The sequence below is a fragment of the Molossus molossus genome, unplaced genomic scaffold, assembly GCF_014108415.1.
Source record: "Molossus molossus isolate mMolMol1 unplaced genomic scaffold, mMolMol1.p scaffold_m16_p_21, whole genome shotgun sequence".
Taxonomy (NCBI): domain Eukaryota; kingdom Metazoa; phylum Chordata; class Mammalia; order Chiroptera; family Molossidae; genus Molossus; species Molossus molossus.
Window position 1 is genome coordinate 1,080,421 of NW_023425357.1, and position 22,117 is coordinate 1,102,537.

Consider the following 22,117-nt stretch of genomic DNA (forward strand, 5'->3'; position numbering starts at 1 on the left):
AGCCCTGGCTGGTTTGGCTCAGCGGTTGGAGCATTGGCCTGCAAACCAGAGTCCCGGGTTCAGTTCCCACTAGGGGCACATACCAAAAAAAAAAAAAAAAAAAAAAAAAAAAGATTTTTCTCCAGTGTGAACCACCCTAGTGTCTAAGATTATATTTGAGGCTAAAAGATTTCCCACATTCACTACACTGATAAGGTCTTTCTCCAGTGTTAGCTCTCTGCTGTTTAATGAAGATAGAGGAATGGCTAAAGAATTTCCAACATTCCCCCCACTCATAACACTTTTCTCCAGAAGAAACCTGGCAGTGTTGAATAAGGTTGGAATGTTGTCTAGAGAACTGCCCACACACAATATATTGATAAAGCATTTCTCCAGAGTGAACGTTCCTCTATAGAATGAGGTTCAAGATTTGTCCAGCCCTGGCTGGATAGCTCAGTTGGTTAAAGCATTGTTTCACTACACCAAAGCTGGGCTTTCAAATAATGAATGCACAAATAAGTGGAACAACAAATTAATGTGTCTCTCTCTTCTCCTCTCCCATTCTCAAATAATTTAAATTTTCCAGTTTTTCCCACATTCATTTCTCTCATAAGGCATTTATCCAGTGTGAACCCTGTGGTGTTGCAAAAGGCTAGAGCATGTCTAAAAAAAATCCCCACATTCAATAAACTCATAAGGCCTTTCTCCAGTGTGACCTCTGTGGTGTTCAATTAGCTTAGAGCTTTGCCTCCAAGTCTTCTGACAATCAGGACACTAATTCAGCTCTTCTCATGTGACCTCTCTTGTGCAGAAATGAGGGCAGAACCATGGCTTAAGAACTTTCCGCCACAATCACACTCATAGAGCTTTCTACAGTGTGAATGATTTTGTGTCTAATAAGTTGAGATTTAAGGTTAAAAGATTTCCCACATTCACCACACTCAAAAGGTTTTTTTCCAGAATGAAATTGATGGTGTTGACTAAGACTGCTGCGTTTTCTAAAGCATTTCCCACAAACAGTGCACTCATATGGCTTTTCTCCAGTGTGACCTCTCTGGTGTACAGTGAGGCTACATTTATGGCCGAAGGACTTCCCACAATCATAACACTCATATGGTTTTTCTCCAGTGTGAACTTTCATATGTTGAAGGAGGTTATACTTTCGTCCAAAGGTCTTTCCACATTCGCTACACTCATAAGGCTTTTCGCCAGTGTGAACTCTCTCGTGGTTAAGGAGGTAATATTTGACCCTAAAAGATTTCCCACATTTACTACACTCATAAGGCCTTTCACCAGTGTGACATCTGTGGTGTTCAATGAGCTTAGAGCTACATGTGAAGGACTTTCCACAATCATTACACTCATACAGCTTTTCTCCAGTGTGAACTGTCCTGTGTCTAATAAGCTGATATTTACGGTTAAAAGATTTCCCACATTCAGGACACTCAAAAGGATTTTTTCCAGAATGAACGTGACGGTGTTGAAAAAGAATCCAGCGTTGTCCAAAGCTTTTCCCACAATCGCTGCACTCATAGGGCTTTTCTCCAGTGTGACATCTCTGGTGTTCAGTGAGGGTAGAGTTTTGGATGAAAGACTTCCCACAATCATGACATTCATATGGTTTTTTTCCAGTGTGAATTTTCTTATGTTGAAGGAGGTTATAGTTTCGTCTAAAGGTTTTCCCACATTCGCAGCACTCATAAGGCTTTTCTCCAGTGTGAAATCTCTCATGTGTACGGAGGTGATCTTTGCGCCTAAAAGATTTCCCACACTTACTACATTCATAAGGCCTTTCGTCAGTGTGACCTCTGTGGTGTAAAATGAGTTTAGAGCTTTCTCTGAAGAATTTTCCACAATATGTACACTCATACGGCTTCTCTCCAGTGTGAATTCTCTGGTGTCGAATAAGGAAAGAGCTTCGGCTGAAGGACTTTCCACAATCACTACACGCATAGGGCTTCTCTCCGGTGTGAATGATCTGGTGTTGAATGAGGCCAGAGCTTTGCCTGAAGGACTTCCCACAATCACTACACTCAAAAGGCCTTTCTCTAGTGTGATCTCTCCTATGTTGAATGAGGGTTGACTTTTGTCTAAATGCCTTCCCACATCTGATACACTCACAAAGCCCTTCTCCAGAACAGACTTTCTGACACTGAGAAAGTTTATGGTTGTGGCAGACAACTTTTTCACATTCACCCCACTCGTCATGACTTTTTCCACTGTGTAGGGACTGCCCGTTCTCACTGCCACTGTGTGACTCATCACTATTAAAAAAGGCCTCATGCTGGAAATGGACAGAAATGGCTGGGATGACCTCCACAACCTGCCTATAGTTGAAAGGCACCTTTGTTATATGGAATCTGCCCCTGGTCACAAACAAGGCCCTGTCCATGTCTCCTTTCCAGGGCTCCTCTCCATAGGAATCCCTCTGTTGTTGGTGAAAGTTTGCTCTGGAACAGAAGCCTCCCACACATGCATCACTGAAGAATGGTTTCTGCTCAGCATTTACTGCTTGGAACTCAGTGAGGTGCAAAATATCTGTCAAGACTGAGAAGCAATATTCACAGGGATGGGTCTTCTGAGTTGCTGGAGCTGTCTTAGAATCTCTGACCTGTGACTCTCCACCTACAAATATGCTCTCCTCAGAAAGGCCCTGCTCATCTTCTGTTTTATGCCAACAACCTGAAAGCAGATAAATGATGAGGACACGGATGTTCATTTTAGTGAAAGGGAAAAATTCCATTATAAATGTGTGTCAGACATAATATGTTGGTTTCATGGGATTGTCTGAAAATAAGCAACCTGGAGGCAGGGTCAATAACATGCTGCTGTTCACTACTGGGTGACGATCACAAAATAGGGGAAATATCACCAGAAAAAGGACACAGAGATGGCATGTGCCACATGGAACAGAAGCAAGATCTTCAACTGTTGTTTCTGCTAAAAGCATTCAGAAGGGACTTTCTGCCGGTGATAGGGGTAAGCTGTGCAGAGGCTGGTCATGTCCTTTTCTCAGTAAAATTCAATACATGAGTAGCTGATGTTCAAAGGCTATTTAAGGATGTGTGCACACACCATAAAACATGTGCAGATTATTCTCAGGGAATACTGACGGGGGAGCAGTGCAGAGGAACAGGTGATGAGCGGAGGCCAAAAAAGTGAAGGCAGGCAGCGCTTGGAAACTCATAGGTAAAATGACAAGTTAGCAAAGTGTCAAGTATAAAAATGAAAAGGTAGAAATGAGCTGTGACCAGTGGCCCTGGCCCCCAAAATACTATCGAACACAGTACAGGTTCATGGTATGATCTGAACACAGCCCTAGGGCATCATGCTCTCTCGCAATCGCAAATTATCGTCGTTAGACCTCCTCTGGACCATCTTGCCATGTCCACTGTGTGAAAAAAGCCACCAGGGTCCTACTGGAGCTTCTATTCTTGTACTAGTTGCACCTTCTACAACCACTCAGAACCTGAATGATCCGAGTCTTAACGAAAAGACAACAGAGGTGGGCAGCCAACACTGGCCCAGAGAAACTCGGCAAATAATAATATTCAGGGGGGAAAAAAACATTACAAACAACAATCTTACAAAAAAAAGCCCAAGGTTCATGTAAGTATTGACCATGACATGGCACAGCCAGTCACAAAGAACTGTTACCTAGAGGAAGAGGGCAGAACTGGAGGCCATGGATCTGGCCATAGTCACCCTGCAGGGGTGACGACAAGCAAGATGGGATCCATTCAGCTGTCTCCAAGACTCCTTGTTTGCAGACACTTCTCTGCACTTTCACAGGCAGTAAGTGTCGGGGCTGCTCAAGGAGTCATTGCTCAAGGCACCCCTCACAGCCCAGCACTGGCAGCCACAGCACATGAGACAGGAAAGTGAGGAATTAATAGAACCATGGTCTGGCTGTGGGAAAGACAGTTATTTTTGAGAAAATGGGGAAGGCAGGACATCACCTCGGGACACTAGGAGGGATGTGATGGTCTTACCCACAGATGTTATAAGTGCAAAGATTTCCAGCATCACATCGCAGTACAGAAGTCTCTGAGCCTCATCAAGGAGCGCCCACTCCTCCTGGGAGAAGGCAATGGCCATGTCCTCAAAGTTCAGATCCTGTCATAATGGAGACCGTTCAGTCCATGATCAATTCCTCCCTCGGATTACAAGCGTGTGCTATCTCCCACCCTCCACATCCATGTGCCCACTGTATTCCCCACCTCAGAGAAGATTCCAGGCCATGGTGCCATCGAAGTCACTCTCCTCTTATTTTCCTATTGATACTGTGTCTTCCCACAACAATAGGCAGATGGGTGATAAATGTTACATGAGCTCTGGGCTGGCATGTAGGCCACATTACATCTTTAAATGTGGTGAGTGTCACAAACATAGGTCAGTGTGTGAATTACTGTACTATCTTAGTCAATACAGTAGCCCAAATTTTCCCTCCAGAAAAGAAAAACATGGCATCAACCCCCACCCACATGACTGCAATCCCAGAGCCCTGAGGCTACCCATTTACAGTACTGTCTCTGCTTAAAATTTTTGTTTTAATCGTCCCCCAAGGAAATTTTTCCATTGATTTTACAAAGAGTGGGAGGGGGCCCTGGCTGGTTTGGCTCAGCGGTAGAATGTCGGCCTGCGGGCCAATGAGTCACGGGTTCGATTCTGGCCAAGGGCACATACCTCTGTTGCTGTCCATCCTTGGTCCTGGTTGGGGTCGTGCGGGAGGCAAGCAGTCAATGTGTCCCTCTCACATTGATGTTTCTCTCTCTCCCCCTTTCTCTCCCCCTCTCTCCCTCCCACTCTATCTGGAAAAAAAACAAAGAGTGGGAGGGAAGGAGAGAGAGAGAGAGAGAGAGAGAAGGAAACAGAGACAGAGAGAAACATTGATGTGAGAAAGACATCAATTGGTTGCCTCCCGCACGCGCCCCTACAGAGGCAAGGAATCCAAACTGCAACCCGGATCGTGCCCTTGACTGGGAATCAAATCCAAGATGCTTCAGTGTGCAGACCCATGCTCTAACCATTGAGCAAAAACAGCCAAAGCAGCACATAACTCTTTGAATCACACCTCTCTCACCCTGGCCAGTTTGGCTCAGCAGTTAGAGTGTCGGCCTGTGGTCCAGAAAGACCCAGGTTCAGTTCCCGCTAAGGGCACGTACCTGGGTTGCAGTTTTCCCCAGCCCTGGTTGGTCGTGCGGGTGGCAGCCACTCAATGTGTCCTCATCTCTCTCTCTCCCTCTCCTGCTCTATCTGAACAAAAAATGAAAAAATTTCCTCGGGTGAGGATAAAAAAAAAAAGAATCACACCTCTCACCTCTCTCACACAGTTCATTTCCAGAACTTCAAAGGTAACAAAAACATGCCATAATTTGTTTCTGACCAGCTTCTTTCCCAGGATTCTAATTTTACCACCTCCCCAATCTATCCCCTGCTTACCCTTCTCCCATCCACATGACAGTGGAGACTTTCAACTCCAGGTGGCACTGATGTCCACTATCTCATCAAGGTCCTACTGATCACTGTATCAGCCCACAAGAACAATAGGCACATGGGCAGATAAATGGCACCTAAGCTCTAGACTTGACATATTAGACCACAAAAACCCCCCCTTTTAAGGTAACCCTCAGCGGTTTCTACAGATTCTTCCAGACAGACATGGGCTAACCCTTCATTCACACTTAAGTCAAAGCCAGGGCCCTGCGGCCATGAATTCACACTCCCTCTCCAATGCCCTTCATTCTTTCTACCACATCTCTCTCCCAACTGTACTCCCACTGCCACAGATTCCTCTTGCACTGCACGCACCATAGTAATCTCCCGGTTACTCAGCATATGTGGTCCAGAGACGGCTTGATAAACTCAAATAGGATCAAATACCTACCCACACTCTGACAGCCCACACTGACAGAGGCAGTCTTGAGGCCCAGCCCAAATGGCACTCTACCCTATGCCTAGTGCATCTCACAGATGACCACTTATGCCCATAAGCTAATCTGACAGGCTGACAACCCCACCCCAAGCCACACCAAAGGTCACAACAAAATCCCGGTGAATAATTAGAGAAGGAATAGGCCCAGCCCCACTGTCATGTGTGTGAATTACTCTTTGTCCTCCAATCTGTCTCATGTCCACTCATTCCATGAAGGCCTTGGCCACTTGGCAATCCATATTCTACCCCCCCGCACACACACACACGCTACATGACCACTTCTGTGTGTAACCTCTTTTGTGACACCAACTTCCCACAACCACGGGTCACAACAGCAAACCCAGTCCTCAGGCCCAACAAACTCTTCCTGGGCTAACACCATTATCATCCTGACCATGATTCCCCATATTAAAATTATTCAGCTCTTCCCTGGTCCATACACTCTCTACTACCTTTTGGAGAAGTCTTCATCCTGAACTGCTCCTCAGAGTTCCAGACACCCATGAACTGCCCTCTGAAACATCTCATACCTTAACAAGCCAAAAAATAAAATCCGATATCGCCAATGAACATTACTCTTACTGCTACGGATTTCCCCATCTCAGTTGATGGTACTTCCATACAGCTAGCTGTTAAACCAAATCTTCATGTTATCTGTGAGTCCTACTTCTCTTTCTCTCTCTCAACCTTCAAAATAGAAATTCGATATGGCGCCCTGGCCAGTTTGGCTCAGTGGTTGAGCATCGGCCTGCGGACCAGAGTCCCGGGTTTGGTTCCTGCTAGGGGCACGTACCACAAAAAAAAAAAAGAAAGAAAGAAAGAAAGAAAGTAATTCAATATGGTTCCCTGGCCAGATGGCTCAGTTGGATGGAGTGTTGTCCCAACAAACCAAGGTTGTCGGTTCAATCCTGTGGGAGACTTTTTGCATGGCATCAATTTTGCTAAAATCTGCTCTACCATCTCCGGCCCCAAGGCAGGATATCTCTGCATTCTGCATTTATTTATCTCTGCATTTTGCATTTCTTTAAGTAACCATTTACTCAACAAGCCAGTTTTTGCTGACCTTTTGTTCCTCTTGTGGTATTTCCTAGAATTGCTTCCGGCAAGCATGGTGCTTGACAAAAGGTGCTCCCTGTTTTTCCTGCCCTATACATTGTGTGAATTTCCCTTGAATAAAGGAGACTTGATCAGAGCCCTGTCTTGTCTCCATTTCTCGTGTCTCTTGTCCCTCCTCATCCTCACTCCCCCTCTAGAGTCCTCGTTGCTGGACCTGCGGGACGGGTCACAATCCCATGGCAGGGCACATACCACAATCAGCCTGTGAACGCATAAATAAGTACAACAACAAATCAATGTCTGTGCGTCTCTCTTTCTAAAGTCAATTAAAAAAACAAACAAACAGGCAAACACATCTAAAACACCAATCTGGAATCCAACTGCTTCTCCAACATCCATGGCACCAACCTGATCCAATTAGCATCACACTTACCCAAACTATCACAGCAGCCTCCTCCCTGATCTTTCTAGAACATCACACCCATTCTGTTCTCCAAGCTGCAGCCCCAGGGGTTCTAATGAGACCAGGGTCAGATGACCTGCTTCCACTGCTCCAAACCTCCCATTGCTCCCATCACCTACAGAACAGACGCCCAAATTGTCATAGACCTGCTCCAGAACTGATTTCTGTCCCGTTGTTCCTAGTTTCCACGAGAAAGGGTACCTGCAGGTCCCTGAACTAGTTCATCCTGGACTAAGAGCTGGAAGAGTTATACAGCAGTCCCAGGACACCACTATCTCAGAGATCGTAAGAGTGTGAGATCCTGAAATAAGCTCCACGAACCAGTCCCCTGAGCGATTCTGCAGGTGCAGGAATCTGTGGAAAGACAAAGGTCTGTTGAGAGCCTGGCAACCACCGCCAGGGTCCCCGGGCTCAGGCGGCTCAGGGCCCTTGCGCAGCCCCGGGGCCAGGTGACCTCGAGATGCCTACACTGCCTCAGGGCCTCGTCCTCAGAGCACACTCTTGCCAGAGACATTGTCTTTTACGGGACCTCCTGTCCCTCCCTGCGCTCCTCTCCCTTCTAGTCTGTCCTTCCTCTGAGCAGCTTTGGGGAAACGTTTGAGCCCGACCGCAGACAGCGTCCCTGTTTGGTTCACGACCCTCCAACTAGTGTTCATGGCCCCTGCGACCTGAGAACGAAAGTAAAACTCACGAACAACTCCGCCTCATCTTCCCCGCCGCCTTTAGACAGAAAACAGGGCCCGGGTTTCCGAATCCTCCCGGCCCAGCCTCCTGTCCACGTGTTTCCACGGTCAGCCTACTGCCCGTCACCCTGTGTCACCCTGTCTCACCCTCGTCACACAGCGTGTCACCCACGAGCACCTCACGCCGGGCCTGGGCTGCAGGACGTGACGGACGCCCGCACCCGGGCTGCGGGGCTCGGGGCGGGGGGGAGGGGAGGCCGGGGGACGCGCTCTCACCTCAGCCGGGCGCCTCAGCGCGGCCGCCGCCATCGGGCTCTGCCAGGAACGGAGGCCGGGATCCCAGCCGCTGCGGCTCCACCAGCCTCGGACCCGCCTCTGCACAGCAGGGACCACTCCTCCGGCGACTCCTCGGCGGAGACCCTGCGCTCGGGAGCCTCCGACTTACTGAACAGTCCGACAGGTCAAAACGACCACCAGGAGGAGTACTGGGAAGTCCCGCCCTGAGACCGGGCGCAGCACAGAAATGACGTACTGGGCCCTCATTGGCTCAACGCGCGCGTTGTCCTCTGGGTAATGGAGTTTCCCCAGCTGAACAAGGGACGTTCCTGTCTCAGTCTGGGACATTGGAGATCAAAGGGGTGGTTCTACCCTAGCTGAGCAGGTTAGTTTGTTAGAGCGTCTCTTCCATAGGACAGTGTTTGGGGTCTGACCCCTGATCATATCTTAAAGGACAACCTTAGGTTTCAGGGGAGGTGGGCAGGTTTGGGGGTATTGTCTACAACTGATTACTTACTTTTCTCGAGATTTGTGAAGCTCAAACTGCTGAGGCTTTTTAAACTAAATTAAATTTTTTTATTTTTTTATCCTCACCCGAGGACATTTTTTTGTTCAGGTCGAGTGGGAGGGAGAGAGAGGAAGAGAGAGAGAAACATCGATGTGAAAGGGACACATCGAGTGGCTGCCACCAGCACGACCGACCAGGACCAGGGACAAACTGCAACCGAGGTACGTGCCCTTAGCAGGAACCGAACCCGGGTCTCTTGGGACCACAGGCTGATGCTCTAACTGCTGAGCCAAACCGGCCAGGGCTGAGGCTTTGTTGATGCTTTTTTTTTTTATTCCCAAAGACCAACCATCCAAGTAGACCTATATTGTTATTAAGACACAAAATGTAGCCCTGGCCGGTTTTGCTCATTGGTTAGAGCATCGGCCAGCGGGCCAGAGAGACCCGGTTTGGTTCCCGCTAAGGGCATGTACCACGGTTGCAGTTTGTCCCCAGCCCCGGTTGGGTCGTGCGGGTGGCAGCCACTGGATGTGTCCTTTTCACGTTGATGTTTCTCTCTCTATCTCTTCCTCTCTCTCCCTCCCGCTCTATCTGAACAAAAAAATGTCCTCGGGTGAGGATTAAAACAAACAAACAAAAAAGACACAAAATGTATAGTCTTAGCTGGAATATGTAAACCATTTTCTGCCAATTCAAATGCATGGAGTCAATAGTGTTAGTGGACTTTGTAACTATAGGTTCTGTCTTGCACAGGACTTGTAAGATAAGGTGGAATTTAGGCCACCCTCATATATGAGGACAAGGAGTTGTCTCTGCCTCTGGTTTCCACGAAGAACTTTTCTGGAGCCTGTATCAGTGATGACCAATCCATATAACAACGTTGTTTAGCCATTTAGTTTTCCTAATCAGTGTTGTACTATATATTCATTTCCTTTGGGAACCTGACATATTTCTCAAATGGAAAGCAATTTATCAAATTCTGTTTACCTGTGGGCCTCAGTCTTCAGTGCAGAATCTTACCAGTTACATTATTTTTTACAGGACTCAGACCTTTCTGTCCCTAAATGCTGTCATCTCTCTTCTTCCTCTGAGTTTTCTGGAATGCTTTAGAACCCTAGCTCAGAAAATGTCACTCTTTTCTTCACAACCCTCCAACAGGTTTCGATGGCCCTCCTAGACCCTGTACCTGACTACAGTATTATAAGGCAAAACACATGTGCCAGGGCCAGGAATGACAATTTTAAAGCATAGTTCTGCATTCTTTTTTTTTATTCTCACCTAAGGACATTTTTCCATTTTTTGTTCAGATAGAGTGGGAAGGAGAGAGAGAGAGAGAGAGAAACCTCGACGTGAAAAGGACACATTGAGTGGCTGCCTCCCGCACAACCCAACCAGGACCAAGGACAAACTGCAACCGAGGTACATGCCCTTAGCGGGAACAGAACCCAGGTCTCTCTGGACCGCAGGCTGGCGCTCTACCTGCTGAGCCAAATGGCCAGGGCACATTCTTTAAAATGTAAAACATTCACCTACACTGTAACAATTTGAGATATAAAAATGTATCCAGCGCTGGCAGGTGTGGCTTAGTGGTGAGACCATCAGTCAAGACATGGAAGGGTCACGGGTTCAATTCCTGGTCAAGGGTATGTACCTGGGTTGCAGATTCAATCCCCTGTCCTGGTCAGGGTGTGTGCGGGAAGCAACCAGATGATGTGTCTCTTTCACACTGATGTTTCTCTCTCTCCCTTCATCCCTCCCCTTCCACTCTATCTTAAAATCAATGGAAAATATCCTCAGGTGAGGATTAACAAAAAATAAATAAAACAATCTGGCCAGTGTGGCTCAGTGGTTGAGTGTTGACCCATGCACCAAGATGTCACTGGTTTGATTCCTGGTCAGGGCACAGGCCCAGGTTGTGAGCCCAATCCCCAGTGGGGAGCAAGCAGGAGGAGGCCAATGGATGTCCTCTCTCATCGATGTTTCTATCTCTCTCTCCCTGTCTCTCTAGAATCAATAAAGAAAAAAATCTTTTAAAAAAAAAACATATATCCATACAAAAAACTAAATATAAATATTTATAGTAGCTTTTTTTATAATACCCCAAAACTGGAAATAACCCAAACCATAGAAAGATCAATAGTTAAACAAAGTGGTTATCCATAGAACAAAATAATATTCAGCAATAAGAAGAATTAACTACAGCCCTTGCCAGTTTGGCTCAGTGGTTGAGCGTTGGCCTGTGAACCAGAGAGTCCTGGGTTCGGTTCCCGCTAGGGGCATGTACCACAAAAAAAAAAAAAAGAAGTATAAACATAAGCATTACTGTTTAATTTTAAAATAACTGTGCAGTGTAAAGGAAACCAGTATTCGTTAAAGGGCATATAACATATATTGCCTATAAATAGATGAAAAATATGAACTAATATATTATAAAACATAAATCAATGACTGCCTGGAGGGATGGAAAAGGCAGGGAGAAAGTTTCTTTTTTTTTTTTTTATTTCTCACTCGATATTTTTCTACTTATTATCAGATAGAGAGGGAGGGAGAGACAGAGAGAAACATTAATGTGATAGAGCCAGATCGACTGGTTGCCTCCTGCACGACTCGACCAGGGCCTGGGACAAACTGCAACCGAAGTAAGTGCCCTTGACCGTAACCAAACCCACGACTCATCGGTCCATGGGCCGATGCTGTAACCACTAAGCCAAACCAGTCAGGGCAGGAGAAAGATTCTAAAAAGGTAGGAGGTAAATATGTACATAGAAGACAGATAAGTTCATTTTATGTATGACAGTTTCACAGCCTTATCCATATGTCAAAGCTCCACTTTACTTTTTACACCTAACGTAAAAAAAAAGCTCAAATCTTATAATTACACGTAGCTTAAAACACACATTGTACAGCTGTACCAAAACATTTTCTTTACATCCTTGTTCTATAAGTTTTTTTTTGTTTTTCATTTTTATCCTCACCCGAGGACATTTTTCCATTTTTTGTTCAGATAGAGTGGGAGGGAAAGAGAGAGAGAAAAACATCAACGTGAAAGGGACACATCGAGTGGCTGCCATCCACACGACCAACCAGGGCCGGGGACAAACTGCAACAGAAGTACTCGCCCTTAGTGGGAACCGAACCCAGGTCTCTCTGGACCGCAGGCCAACGCTCTAACCGCTGAGCCAAACCGGCCAGGGCTCTATAAGCTTTTTATCTATTAACTTCTTTTTACTTTTTAAAGTTTTTTGTTGTTGTTGTTGAAAACAGACCCAATCTGGCTGGTATGGTTTGGTGGTTGAGCGTCCACCCACGCACCAGGAGGTAACCGGTTCATTCCCACCATGCCCAGGTTGTGGGCCAAATCCCCAGTAGGGGGCATGCAGGAGGTGCCCAATCAATGTTCTCTCTCATCAATGTTTCTATCTCTTTCTCCCTCTCCCTTCCTCTCTAAAATCAATAAAGGAAAAAAAAAAAAAGAAATAAAATCAGCAAAATGTTCAGAATACCTTGAGAACCCTTGGTCAAATGTCCTATCTCTTAATGTCCATATAGTCCAGTCACTCAGGGACAATTTAGTTAACCCATTTGAAGTACTGACTGAACACCTATATGTCCAGGAATTTCACTTCAAATACCAGACTCTTCCCTACTACTTGCAGACACGGCAAAATATTACAAGGGGCATATATACTATACTCAGTCGCTATAATTGTGAAGACCACATTTTAGTCCCACAATTGTATTATAAACAAATAATCACTATCCTTCCAAATTAAGCTCAGAAAAGCTGAATTACAATGAACTGAAGTGAAGTATAAAGATTAATGGGTCAGCCCTAGCCGGTTTGGCTCAGCGGTTGGAGCGTCAGTCAGCCTGCAGACCAAAGAGTCATGGGTTCGACTCCAGTCAAGGGCATGTATCTCATTTGCAGTTCAGTCCCCAGCCCTGGTCGGGGTCATGCTGGAGGCAGCCAGTCAATGTGTCACTCTCATATTGATGTTTCTATCTCTGTCTCTCTCCCCCTCATCCCCTTTCTCCCTTTCACTCTCTCTAAATATAAATGAGAAAAAAAGATCCTCAGGTGAGAATTAAAGGAAAAAAGATCTGGAGGAATACCAGGGCTGTGAAGGTCCTCCCTTCCTTCTTTCTTTTCTGGCCTGTAGAGAAATGGCCTTGAGGAGAAAACACCAGAGCATCTAGGGGAATCCACAAATCTGTTAGAAACAGTTATAAAGGTCATGAGAATGTCTGTGACCACAGGTCACACAAGCCACAGTCTCTGAAACATTTGTGGATAAACTTTGTTCAGAAAGAGGCACCTTCTACCTAATTTACTGCAGTTTCTTCCACTCACTATTAATACAGTGTTTCTCCCCCAAGTGTGGTTCTACATAACCCTCACAGTCTTACAATAAATGACACCAGTGTATGAAATTTCATACACCATGGCACATGGCTCCTTGGAAACACATGGGGAGGAGTTCCCTCAACATTGCTTGGAATTTTACGATCCAGGGAACAAAATTCATATTGTTCACAGAAGCACAACAAAGGCCTCTTCTTCAAGGTTAACTATGACCTCCTCTATAATTGTGGCAGCACCAGGTTTGAAATAAGAACCACAGATAATGCAGTCTTTCTTTCAAGGCTTTGGACAACGATGCAAAATAAACCAATAGCAAACAAAAACCAAAAACAATATCCTCCCACCACACTGTCCCTTCCAAAGCACAGAAAGTTCCACTCTAAATGCGTACAGATCACAATTCTGCTTTCATATCATCCCACGCAGTGAATAGATCAACCGAAATAAAAGGTAGTACAAGCAAAATGACCTTTACAAAAAGATTATAAACCAGAGCAGCCCAGAGCAATCAGTTTCCAAGTTGGTAAATGAGAACCTAGAAAAATTCATCACAGCATAATATAAGAACAATGTCCCTAAAAGAGGTAGCCCCTCTTAGCTGAGGATGGGTCTCCTGCACCAACACTAGGTCCATTCCCAAGTCAGAGAGAAAAGAATGAGGATCTCACCAAGAGCTTAGCTTATTCATAATTTTCTCAATCAAGTCAGCTTCCCTGGGCATGCAGTTGTGACTGAGACATACTGTGCAGGTGAGCCAGGATGTAGAGATAAAATGGTCACAAAAAGTGGCAGTGACATCACTCTAATAGCCCAGGGCAAGTTAGAAAGTGCCATGCAGCTCCTTAAAGACTCACTTCTACCTGAAACTTAGGAATCTAGCAGTGTGTACATTCTGGTAAAAGGTTTAAATTCAGGTAAATGGGTTTCACAATGTTGTTATACTGAATGAGGAAATAAAACATTCCCTGAAAATTTAAGCTTATCTCAAGTGTGAACTCTCTGGTGTCTAAGGAGATTAGATTTGCAAGTACAAGATTTCCCACATTCATTACACTAATAAGGCTTTTCTCCAGTGTGAACTCTCTGGTGTTTGATGAGGGGAGCTTTGGCTGAAACTTTCCATAATCACGACACCCACAGAACCTTTCTCTACTGTGATTTCTCAAGAGGTGAGATTTGTGGCTAGAAATTTTCCAGATCCACTATCTGCATAGGGTCTTTCTCCAGTATGAAACCTCTGGTGTTTAAGAAGAAATCTGGCCCTAGCTGGTTTGAATCAGTGGTTAGAGCGTTGGCCCGAGGTCCAGAGAGACCTGGGTTCAGTTCCTGCTATGGGCACATACCTCGGTTGCAGTTTGTCCCGGCCCTGGTTGGGGTCATGTGCATGGTAGCCAGTTGATGTGTCTCTCTCACATCAATGTTTCTCTCTTTCTTCCTCCCTCTCTCCCTCCTGTTCCATCTGAAGATGAATGCAAAAATGTCCTCGGGTAAGGATTAAAAAAATTTAAAAAAAACAAGAAGAGATTTATGTCTAAAAGATTTCCCATATTCATTATACTCATTGAGCTTTTTTCCAGAATAAGCACATTGGTGAATAATAAGTATAGATTTGTACTGAAAGCATTTCCCACAAACACTGCAGTCATATGGTTTTTCTCCATTGTGACCTTTCTGGTGTTCATTGAAGCCAGAGTTTTTGCTGAAGGACTTCCCAGAATCACTACATTTATAATTCTTTTCTCCAGTGTGAACTCTCCTATGTTGAGTGGGGTGAAAGATTTGTCTATAGGCTTTCTCACATTCATTACATTCATAAAGCCCTTCTCCAGAGCAGACACTCTGAGGTTGAACACATGTCTTGGTGGACAGCTTTTTCACATTCATCCCACTCCTGATGACTTTTTCCTGTGTGAAAGGCCTGTTCACTGTCACTGCTACTGCCACTGTATCGCTCCTCCAGGTGTTAAGAGTGGCCTGATATGGCTGGGAATACCTTGCAAACCTCCGTACAGGTGGAAGATGCCCCAGATATGTACAAGCTGCTCCTGGTCACAACCCAGGTCCTGTCTTTTCTCCAGGGCTTCTCTCCAGTGGCATTCCTCTGTCGCTGCTTAACATTTGCACTGAAAAAGAAAGCTCTCACACATGTGTCTCTGAAGAATCCTTTCAGCTTGAGGTATGCTGCTTGGAACTCTGTCAGGTGCAAAACAAATTTGAAGACTGAGATGCACTACTCACAGGGATGGGTGTTCTAGGTTGCTGGAGCTGTCGTGGAAGCCCTGACCTGTGACTCCCCTTCTACAGACACACTGTGCTCAGAAAGGGCCTCCTGATCTTCTGATTCATGCCAGAAACCTGAAAGCAAAAAAAAAAAAAAAAAAGTTGCCCTGGCCAGTTTGGCTCAGCGGTTAGAGCGTTAGCCCGTGGATCAGAGAGTCCTGGGTTTGGTTCCTGATAAGGGCACATACCTCAGTTGATTTGTCCCCGGCCCTGGTTGGGGTTGTGTGGGTGGCTGCCACTTGATGTGTCTCTCTCATGTTGATGTTTCTCTTTCTGTCTTCCTCCCTCTCTCCCTCCCACTCTATCTGGAAATAAATACAAAAATGTCCTCAGGTGAGGATAAAAATTAGAAAAAAAAAAATGTTGATGAAAAGGATGTTGACATTAGTGGAAGGGGCAAGTCCCATTAAAAAGGTGTGTCAGGCCCTGGCCAGTTTGGCTCAGCGGTTAGTGTTGGCCTGCAGTCCAGAGAGACCCAGGTTCGGTTCCTGCTAAGGACGCGTACCTAGGTTGCAATTTGTCCCCGGGCCCTGGTTGGGTCATGCAGGTGGCATCCACTCAATGTATCCCTTTCACGTTGATGTTTCTCTCTCTCTCTCTTCCTCTCTCTCCCTCCTACTCTACCTGAACAAAAGTGGAAAAATGTCCTTGGGTGAGGATAAAAAAAAAAAAGGTGTGTTAGAGCATTGGCCTGCGGACCAGAGAGTCCCGAGTTCGGTTCCCATTAAGGGTACATACCAAAAAATTAATTAATTAATTAATTAATTTTTAAAAAAGTGTCAAGTATAAAAATGAAAAGGTAGAAATGAGGTGTGGCCTGTAGAACTTACACGAAAAACACTATAGGACAGAGGACTGGTTCCTGGTATGATCTGAATACAGCCCCTTATGTCATGTCCTCCAACAGTCACCCATCATCATGGTGAGGCCTCCTTTAAGACCATCTTGCTGTGCCCACTGTGTGAAAAAAACAAACAAGGTTCTCCCTGCAGCTTCTATCCTCATAGTAGTTGCATCTTCTACGACTATTCAGAGCCTAAATGATGTGACTTGTTTTTTACTAAGTATGTTTTTTATTAATTTATTTTTGTTATAGATATTTCTCCTTTTTCTCCCATTGATACTCTCCTCTGGTTCCTCCCTCACCCCCGGCATTGTTGTCTATGTCCATTGGTTATGCATATATGCATATAAGTTCCTTGGTTTATCTCTTACCGCCCCTTCCCCCCTCTTCTGAGGTTTGTCCATCTGCACCCTACTTCTATGTCTCTTGATCTATTTTATGACTCTTAATGTAAGACAACAGAAGTGAGCAGCCAGCACTGACCAGGAGCAACTCAGGATACAACAGTATTCAGGGAAAACAGTATTAGAAACAACTGAAGGTAGATCGTACAAGTCCAGTTATAGTTCACGTAATGACCATGACCTGGCACAGGCTGTCACAAAGAACTGTTAGCTACAGCCAGGAGTAGAACTGGAGGCCATGGATCTGGAGACAGTCTCCCTGCCAAGGGGAGGGGAAGCAAGCTGGGATCCATGAAACTGTCTGCAAGACTCCCGACTCCCAGACACTTCCTGCACTTTTTGAGGAAATAGGTGTTAGAGTTGCTGGAGTGTCCACTGCTTACGGCCCTCCACACAGACCAGCACTGGCAGCCACAGCACATGACAAGAAAGTGAGAAATTAGCAGAACCCATGGTCTGGCTATGAAACAAAAACTACCTAAGGAGAAAAAAGAGAAGGCACAACATCATCTTAGGACACTAAGAGAGACGTGAAGGTCTTACCCATGGATGCTACAAGTCCATAGATTCTCAGCATCACATCGCAGTACAGAAGTCTCTGAGCCTCATCAAGGAGCCCCCACTCCTCCTGGGAGAAGGCAACAGCCATGTCTTTGAAGTGCAGATCCTGTCACAATGGAGAGAGTTCAGTCCATGACCAGCTTCTCTACTAGGATTTTTACTTTGTCATACTCCCATCTTCCACATCCATTTCCTCCCTCTACTCCCCACCTCCGAGAAGATTCCAGGCCTTGGTGCCATTGGACTCACGCTTTTTTTATATTCCCATTGATACTGTGTCTTCCCGAAACAATAAGCAGATGGGCAGATAGATGATAACTGAGCTCTAGGTCTGGCATGTAGGCCACACTGCTTCTTATCACAGTGGATGTCGCAAACATAGGGTAGAGAGATAAGTTGGCCATAGATAGGATGTGAGTGATTAAACACTGGTCTTGTCAGGCAACGCACCTTTGGTCCCCTCGATTCTCCCTCCAAGATTCAAAAACATAGCACCACCCCTCACCCTTTTCACACCAGTCCCAAGTCCCTGGGGCCATCAGTTTACACTACCCCCTGCACGTAAATCTTTGAACCTCTTACACAGCTACATTACCTGAGGTACAACTTGACAGGTAACACAGCCATGAATAGGACAGTTTGTTTGCTGATTAGCTTCTTTCCCAGGATTCTAATTTCACCACCTGAGTAATCTATACCGTTTACTGTTCTCCCTTGCCCATGCCAGTGGAGATTTTCAAGTCTATGTGGCACAGATGTATGCTATGTCATTGATGTCGTATTGATCACTGTTAACATCCCTCAACTAAAACAGGCAGGTGGGCAGATAAATGACATCTAAGCTCTAACCTCGCATGTAGAACCACAACACCCCTTCTTTTGAGGCAATTCCCAAGGGGATCCCCATACTGTTTCCTTCAGACACCACAAGAAAAGGGCTCACCCTCATTCACTCTTGTATTAATGCCAAGGCCCTGAGGCCATTTAGTCACACTCCCTCTGTAAGTGCACATCACTCTGCCTATCACACCTCTTAAACAACTACAATCCCACATCCTCTGCCTTCCCCTGCCCTGCACTATAGTCATCTCCTTGGCCTCTGTACCTGCCACTCAGTATTTGTGGTCCAGGGAATGCTTGGTCAATTCAAACAGGATCAAATACTACCCAGAATTTGATGGTCCACACTCACAGAGGCAGCCTTCAATCCTATGAAGGCCTCCCTTCCTGAATGGTCCTTACATCAAACTCACCTATCAAGCACATCAGATCTCAGGTATGCTCAGCCCTCCTCCATCGGTGCTGTACTTTATGTCCCTTCAACAGTCCCAGCTTTCCTCTCTCCACCTCACACTCACTCAAAGCCTATCCCCGTGGCATTCTACCCCATCCTCAGTGACCACTTATGACCCTAAGGTGATCCGCCAGCCTGAATGCAACACCTCAGGCCACACCAAGGGTCACAACTAGATCCTGGTGAGTCTGTAGAGCAGTGAATACCCACCAGTTCCAGTGTCATTTTGTGTGAATTACTTTTACCTCCAATCAAGCTCACATCCAATCGTCCCTTAAAGGCCTTGGCCAATTGCCAAAGTATACACACTCTCCCCGACCCTCAACGTGACCACTTCTGTCCTTAACCTGTGTTGATACACACTTCCAACAACCATAGGCCCCAGCAGAATACTGGTCCTCTAACCCATCCTCTTCTTCCTAGGCTACTACTACCATTTTCATCCTGACCATGTTTCCCCATATCAGTGACCTACAATTCCTCTCTGGCCCATACCCTGTCCACTATTTTTTGGAGAAATCTCCATCCTGACCTTCTCCTCAGAGTTCCAGACACACACAATACTGCTCTCAGAAACATCTCATACCCTTAACAAGACAAAACAAAACCCCTTATATCCCCAGTGGAAATTCCTCTCACTACTATAGATTTCCTCATCTCAGTTGATGGTGTGTCCACACCTCCAGCTGCTGAAAACAAACCTTCAAGTCATACCTGACTAACTTTCTGTGTCTTAATCTCAAATTAGAAAATCCAGGTGGCCACACCTAAAACACCCACCCAGAATCCAACTGATTCTCCCACCTCTATGGCCACCATCACTCACTAAAACTATAGCAGCAGCCTCTTCACACATTTTTCTACCACCACCCTCACACCCATAGTTCTCCATGTTGCAGCCTCAGGGAGTCTAAAGAGACGTGGGACACATTACCTGCCTCTACTACTCCAAATCTCTCAATGCTTCCATCCTCTGCAGATCAGACACCCAACTTGTCACACTGTTAATCTAGACCTGACACCTCCCACAGTTCCCAGGTCCCACAAAAATGAAAGGATACATTCAGGTCCCTGAACCAGCTCAGCTTTCCCTCCAAGCCTTTGTACAGTCTGGTACCGACACCTGGGAGGATCTCCCACATCTTATTTCACTGGCTGCAAAAAACCAGAACCATTTTATATAACCCTAGACCTTGACTTAGGATCCTTGGCTTGGGGTCTGTTCAAGGTCCCAAGGCCTAAGGGCTGGAAGAGCTGTACAACACCCCCAGGACACCACTATGTCAGAGTCCATGAGTGTGAGGCCCTGAAATAAGCTCCATGAACCAGCACTCTGAGCGATTCTGCAGGTGCAGGAATCTGTGCAAAGACAAAGGTCTGTTGAGAACCTGGCAACCACCGCCAGGGTCCCTGGGCTCAGGCCGCTCAGTGCCCCTGCCCAGCCCCGGGGCCAGGTGACCTCGAGATGCCTGCACTGCCTCAGGGTCTCATCCTCAGTGCACACTCTTGTCAGTCACATTGTCTCTTACAGGACTTCACCTCCTGCCCCTACCTGCGCTCTTCGCCCTTCTAATCTGTTCTTCCTCTGAGCAGTTTTGGGGAAACGTTAGAACCTGACCTGACAGTGTCCCTCTCTTGTTCACGACCCTTCAACTAGTTTCCACGACCTCAAGTGCCCTGAGAATGAAAGTAAAACTGCTCAGGCACAACTTCCCTTCATCTCCTCTGTTGCCTTTAAACAGAAAACAGGGCAAAGTTTCTGGAAGCTTCCTGGCTTAGTGGACCCTGTGTGTCTTTACATGGCGGCTCCTCAGCCTGTCACCTTCTCCTGAGTCTCACCGTGTGTCACAGAAGAGCGTCTCCTTGTCCTGAACGCTGGAGTCTAGCTGCAGTAGTTGTCAAGAGCCCCTCTCCTGGGGCTGCGATGTTGGGGATGGGGGTGTGAGGCGATGAGAGCGATGTCCTGCACTCACCTCAGAGGGGCGTTTCACTGCAGCTGTCAGCCTTAGATTCAGGGGACTCAGTTGAGTCTGTGAAGCACCGAGGTCCCAATCCCGGCCAGGTGCCGATTGCCAAGCCTCATACCCGCCTCTGTCCAGCGGGGACGAGTCCTCTGTGGCCCTCAAGTGCTCTGCAATCTCTGACTCGGTGAACAAACCGGAGAGGTCAAAGTGTGCCAGGAGGATGACCTGGAGAGTTCCTCCTTAACCCAATTAACACACAAGCAAATGGCCATCTGCTGCTTTTATTAGTTGAATGCCGCCATCATTGGGCACCTTGCCCAGTGGGAAATGCAGTGTCCTCATCTGCACATGGGGCGCTAGCACCAGTCACTGATCTGGGAGAGGAAAGGTGTGACGCGCCAGCACTGCTGGAAAATGACAACTCGTTTGAATCTTTCCGGAGTTTTCTGTAACTTATGACTTATTTGGAGGCATTATTTCGGACTCTATGAATCTCAGAATGTTCCCTGAGATGCAAAGTATTTCAATTATTCCCAAAGACTACAATTCCAATTGGACATATATTCTGATTCAGACACAAAATGCATCCACAATTAGCTGGAACATGTTAACCATTTTCTGCCAATTAAAGTGCATGGAGCCTGAAGCAATAGGGAATTCTGTAACTATACAATTAGTGTGGGCCATGCCTTGGAAGATAAGAAGGGATTCAGGCTGCCTTGAGGTAGGAAAGAAAACGAGTTATCTCTGCCTCTGGTTCCCACAGAGAACATCTGTCGTGCCTGTATCTTCAGTGACAGAGTCCAAGCCATAGAACAATGTTGTGTATCACTTAGCATTTCCTACTCAACATTCTAAGATATATTCAGTTCCTTTGGGAATCTGACATATTTCTCAAACAAAGAACACCTTATCACATTCTGTTTGGGTATGGAAGAGAGACTAGTGTTCCCTGGCACAGGACATGTTCAAAGAGAGTATCCAAACACCATCATCTCATCACATCTTGCAGGGAAGAGATTACCATTTCTCTAGCGATTTCTGGGACTCTTGGGAATGAGGAACTGATATAGAAACTTGTGAAATGCAATTTACAGAGTGCTATTAATGATTATGTAGTTACTCAAAGACAGTGGTAGAAATAGCTCCAAAAACATCAGTGGAGAGTAAAAAGAGTTAGACCTCAATAACTTGTTTTGTGTGTGGTATGTGCCCCTAGCGGAAACCGAACCTGGGACTCTCTGGTCTGCAGGCCACCGTTCAACCGCTGAGCCAAACTGACCAGGGTCTAACATAACTTTTATTAGGAGACAATTAAGCCTGAGTTAGACTAGCCCAATCTTGGTATTGTGGTTCAATTTTTAAAATTTTATATTTATTGATTTTAGAGGGAGAAGAGAGAAAGAGATACATCAACTTGTTGTTCTATCTATCTGTGCATTCACTGGTTCTTTTTTTTTTAATGCAATTTTACTTTATTATTTCTATCACCATTTATCCCCTATAT

The 22,117-nt window shown here is 45.9% G+C and overlaps 1 protein-coding gene across 5 annotated transcripts; it reads right to left on the reverse strand.

Moving 5' to 3' along the window:
- Window positions 1-534: 534 nt before the first annotated feature.
- On the reverse strand, window positions 535-20,791 carry LOC118638545 (zinc finger protein 551-like). 5 transcript variants are annotated; one of them, XM_036274543.1, is made up of 5 exons: window positions 17,602-17,881; window positions 17,335-17,458; window positions 15,502-15,618; window positions 3,972-4,095; window positions 535-2,661 (listed from the first exon to the last, which is right to left on the reverse strand). In XM_036274543.1, the coding sequence occupies exons 4-5, from the start codon at window positions 4,075-4,077 to the stop codon at window positions 812-814; spliced, it is 1,956 nt and encodes a 651-aa protein (XP_036130436.1). In that variant the 5' UTR covers window positions 4,078-4,095; window positions 15,502-15,618; window positions 17,335-17,458; window positions 17,602-17,881; the 3' UTR covers window positions 535-811. The 5 variants fall into 5 exon arrangements, 2 of the variants coding, with proteins under 2 accessions (XP_036130436.1, XP_036130435.1); XR_004961116.1 differs by lacking the exon at window positions 535-2,661 and having other exon boundaries at window positions 3,850-4,095; XR_004961117.1 differs by lacking the exons at window positions 535-2,661; window positions 3,972-4,095 and adding an exon at window positions 15,158-15,386.
- Between the last annotated feature and the right edge of the window lie 1,326 nt (window positions 20,792-22,117).

Coding starts and splice junctions, on each gene's coding strand:
- LOC118638545 (XM_036274542.1), bottom strand. CDS start 8,425: ATGGCGGCGGCCGCGCTGAGGCGCCCGGCTGAG. Junction 4,096..8,392: donor CGCTGAGGCGCCCGGCTGAG/GTGAGAGCGCGT, acceptor CCATTATGACAG/GATCTGAACTTTGAGGACAT. Junction 2,662..3,971: donor TGCACTTATAACATCTGTGG/GTAAGACCATCA, acceptor ATCTGCTTTCAG/GTTGTTGGCATAAAACAGAA.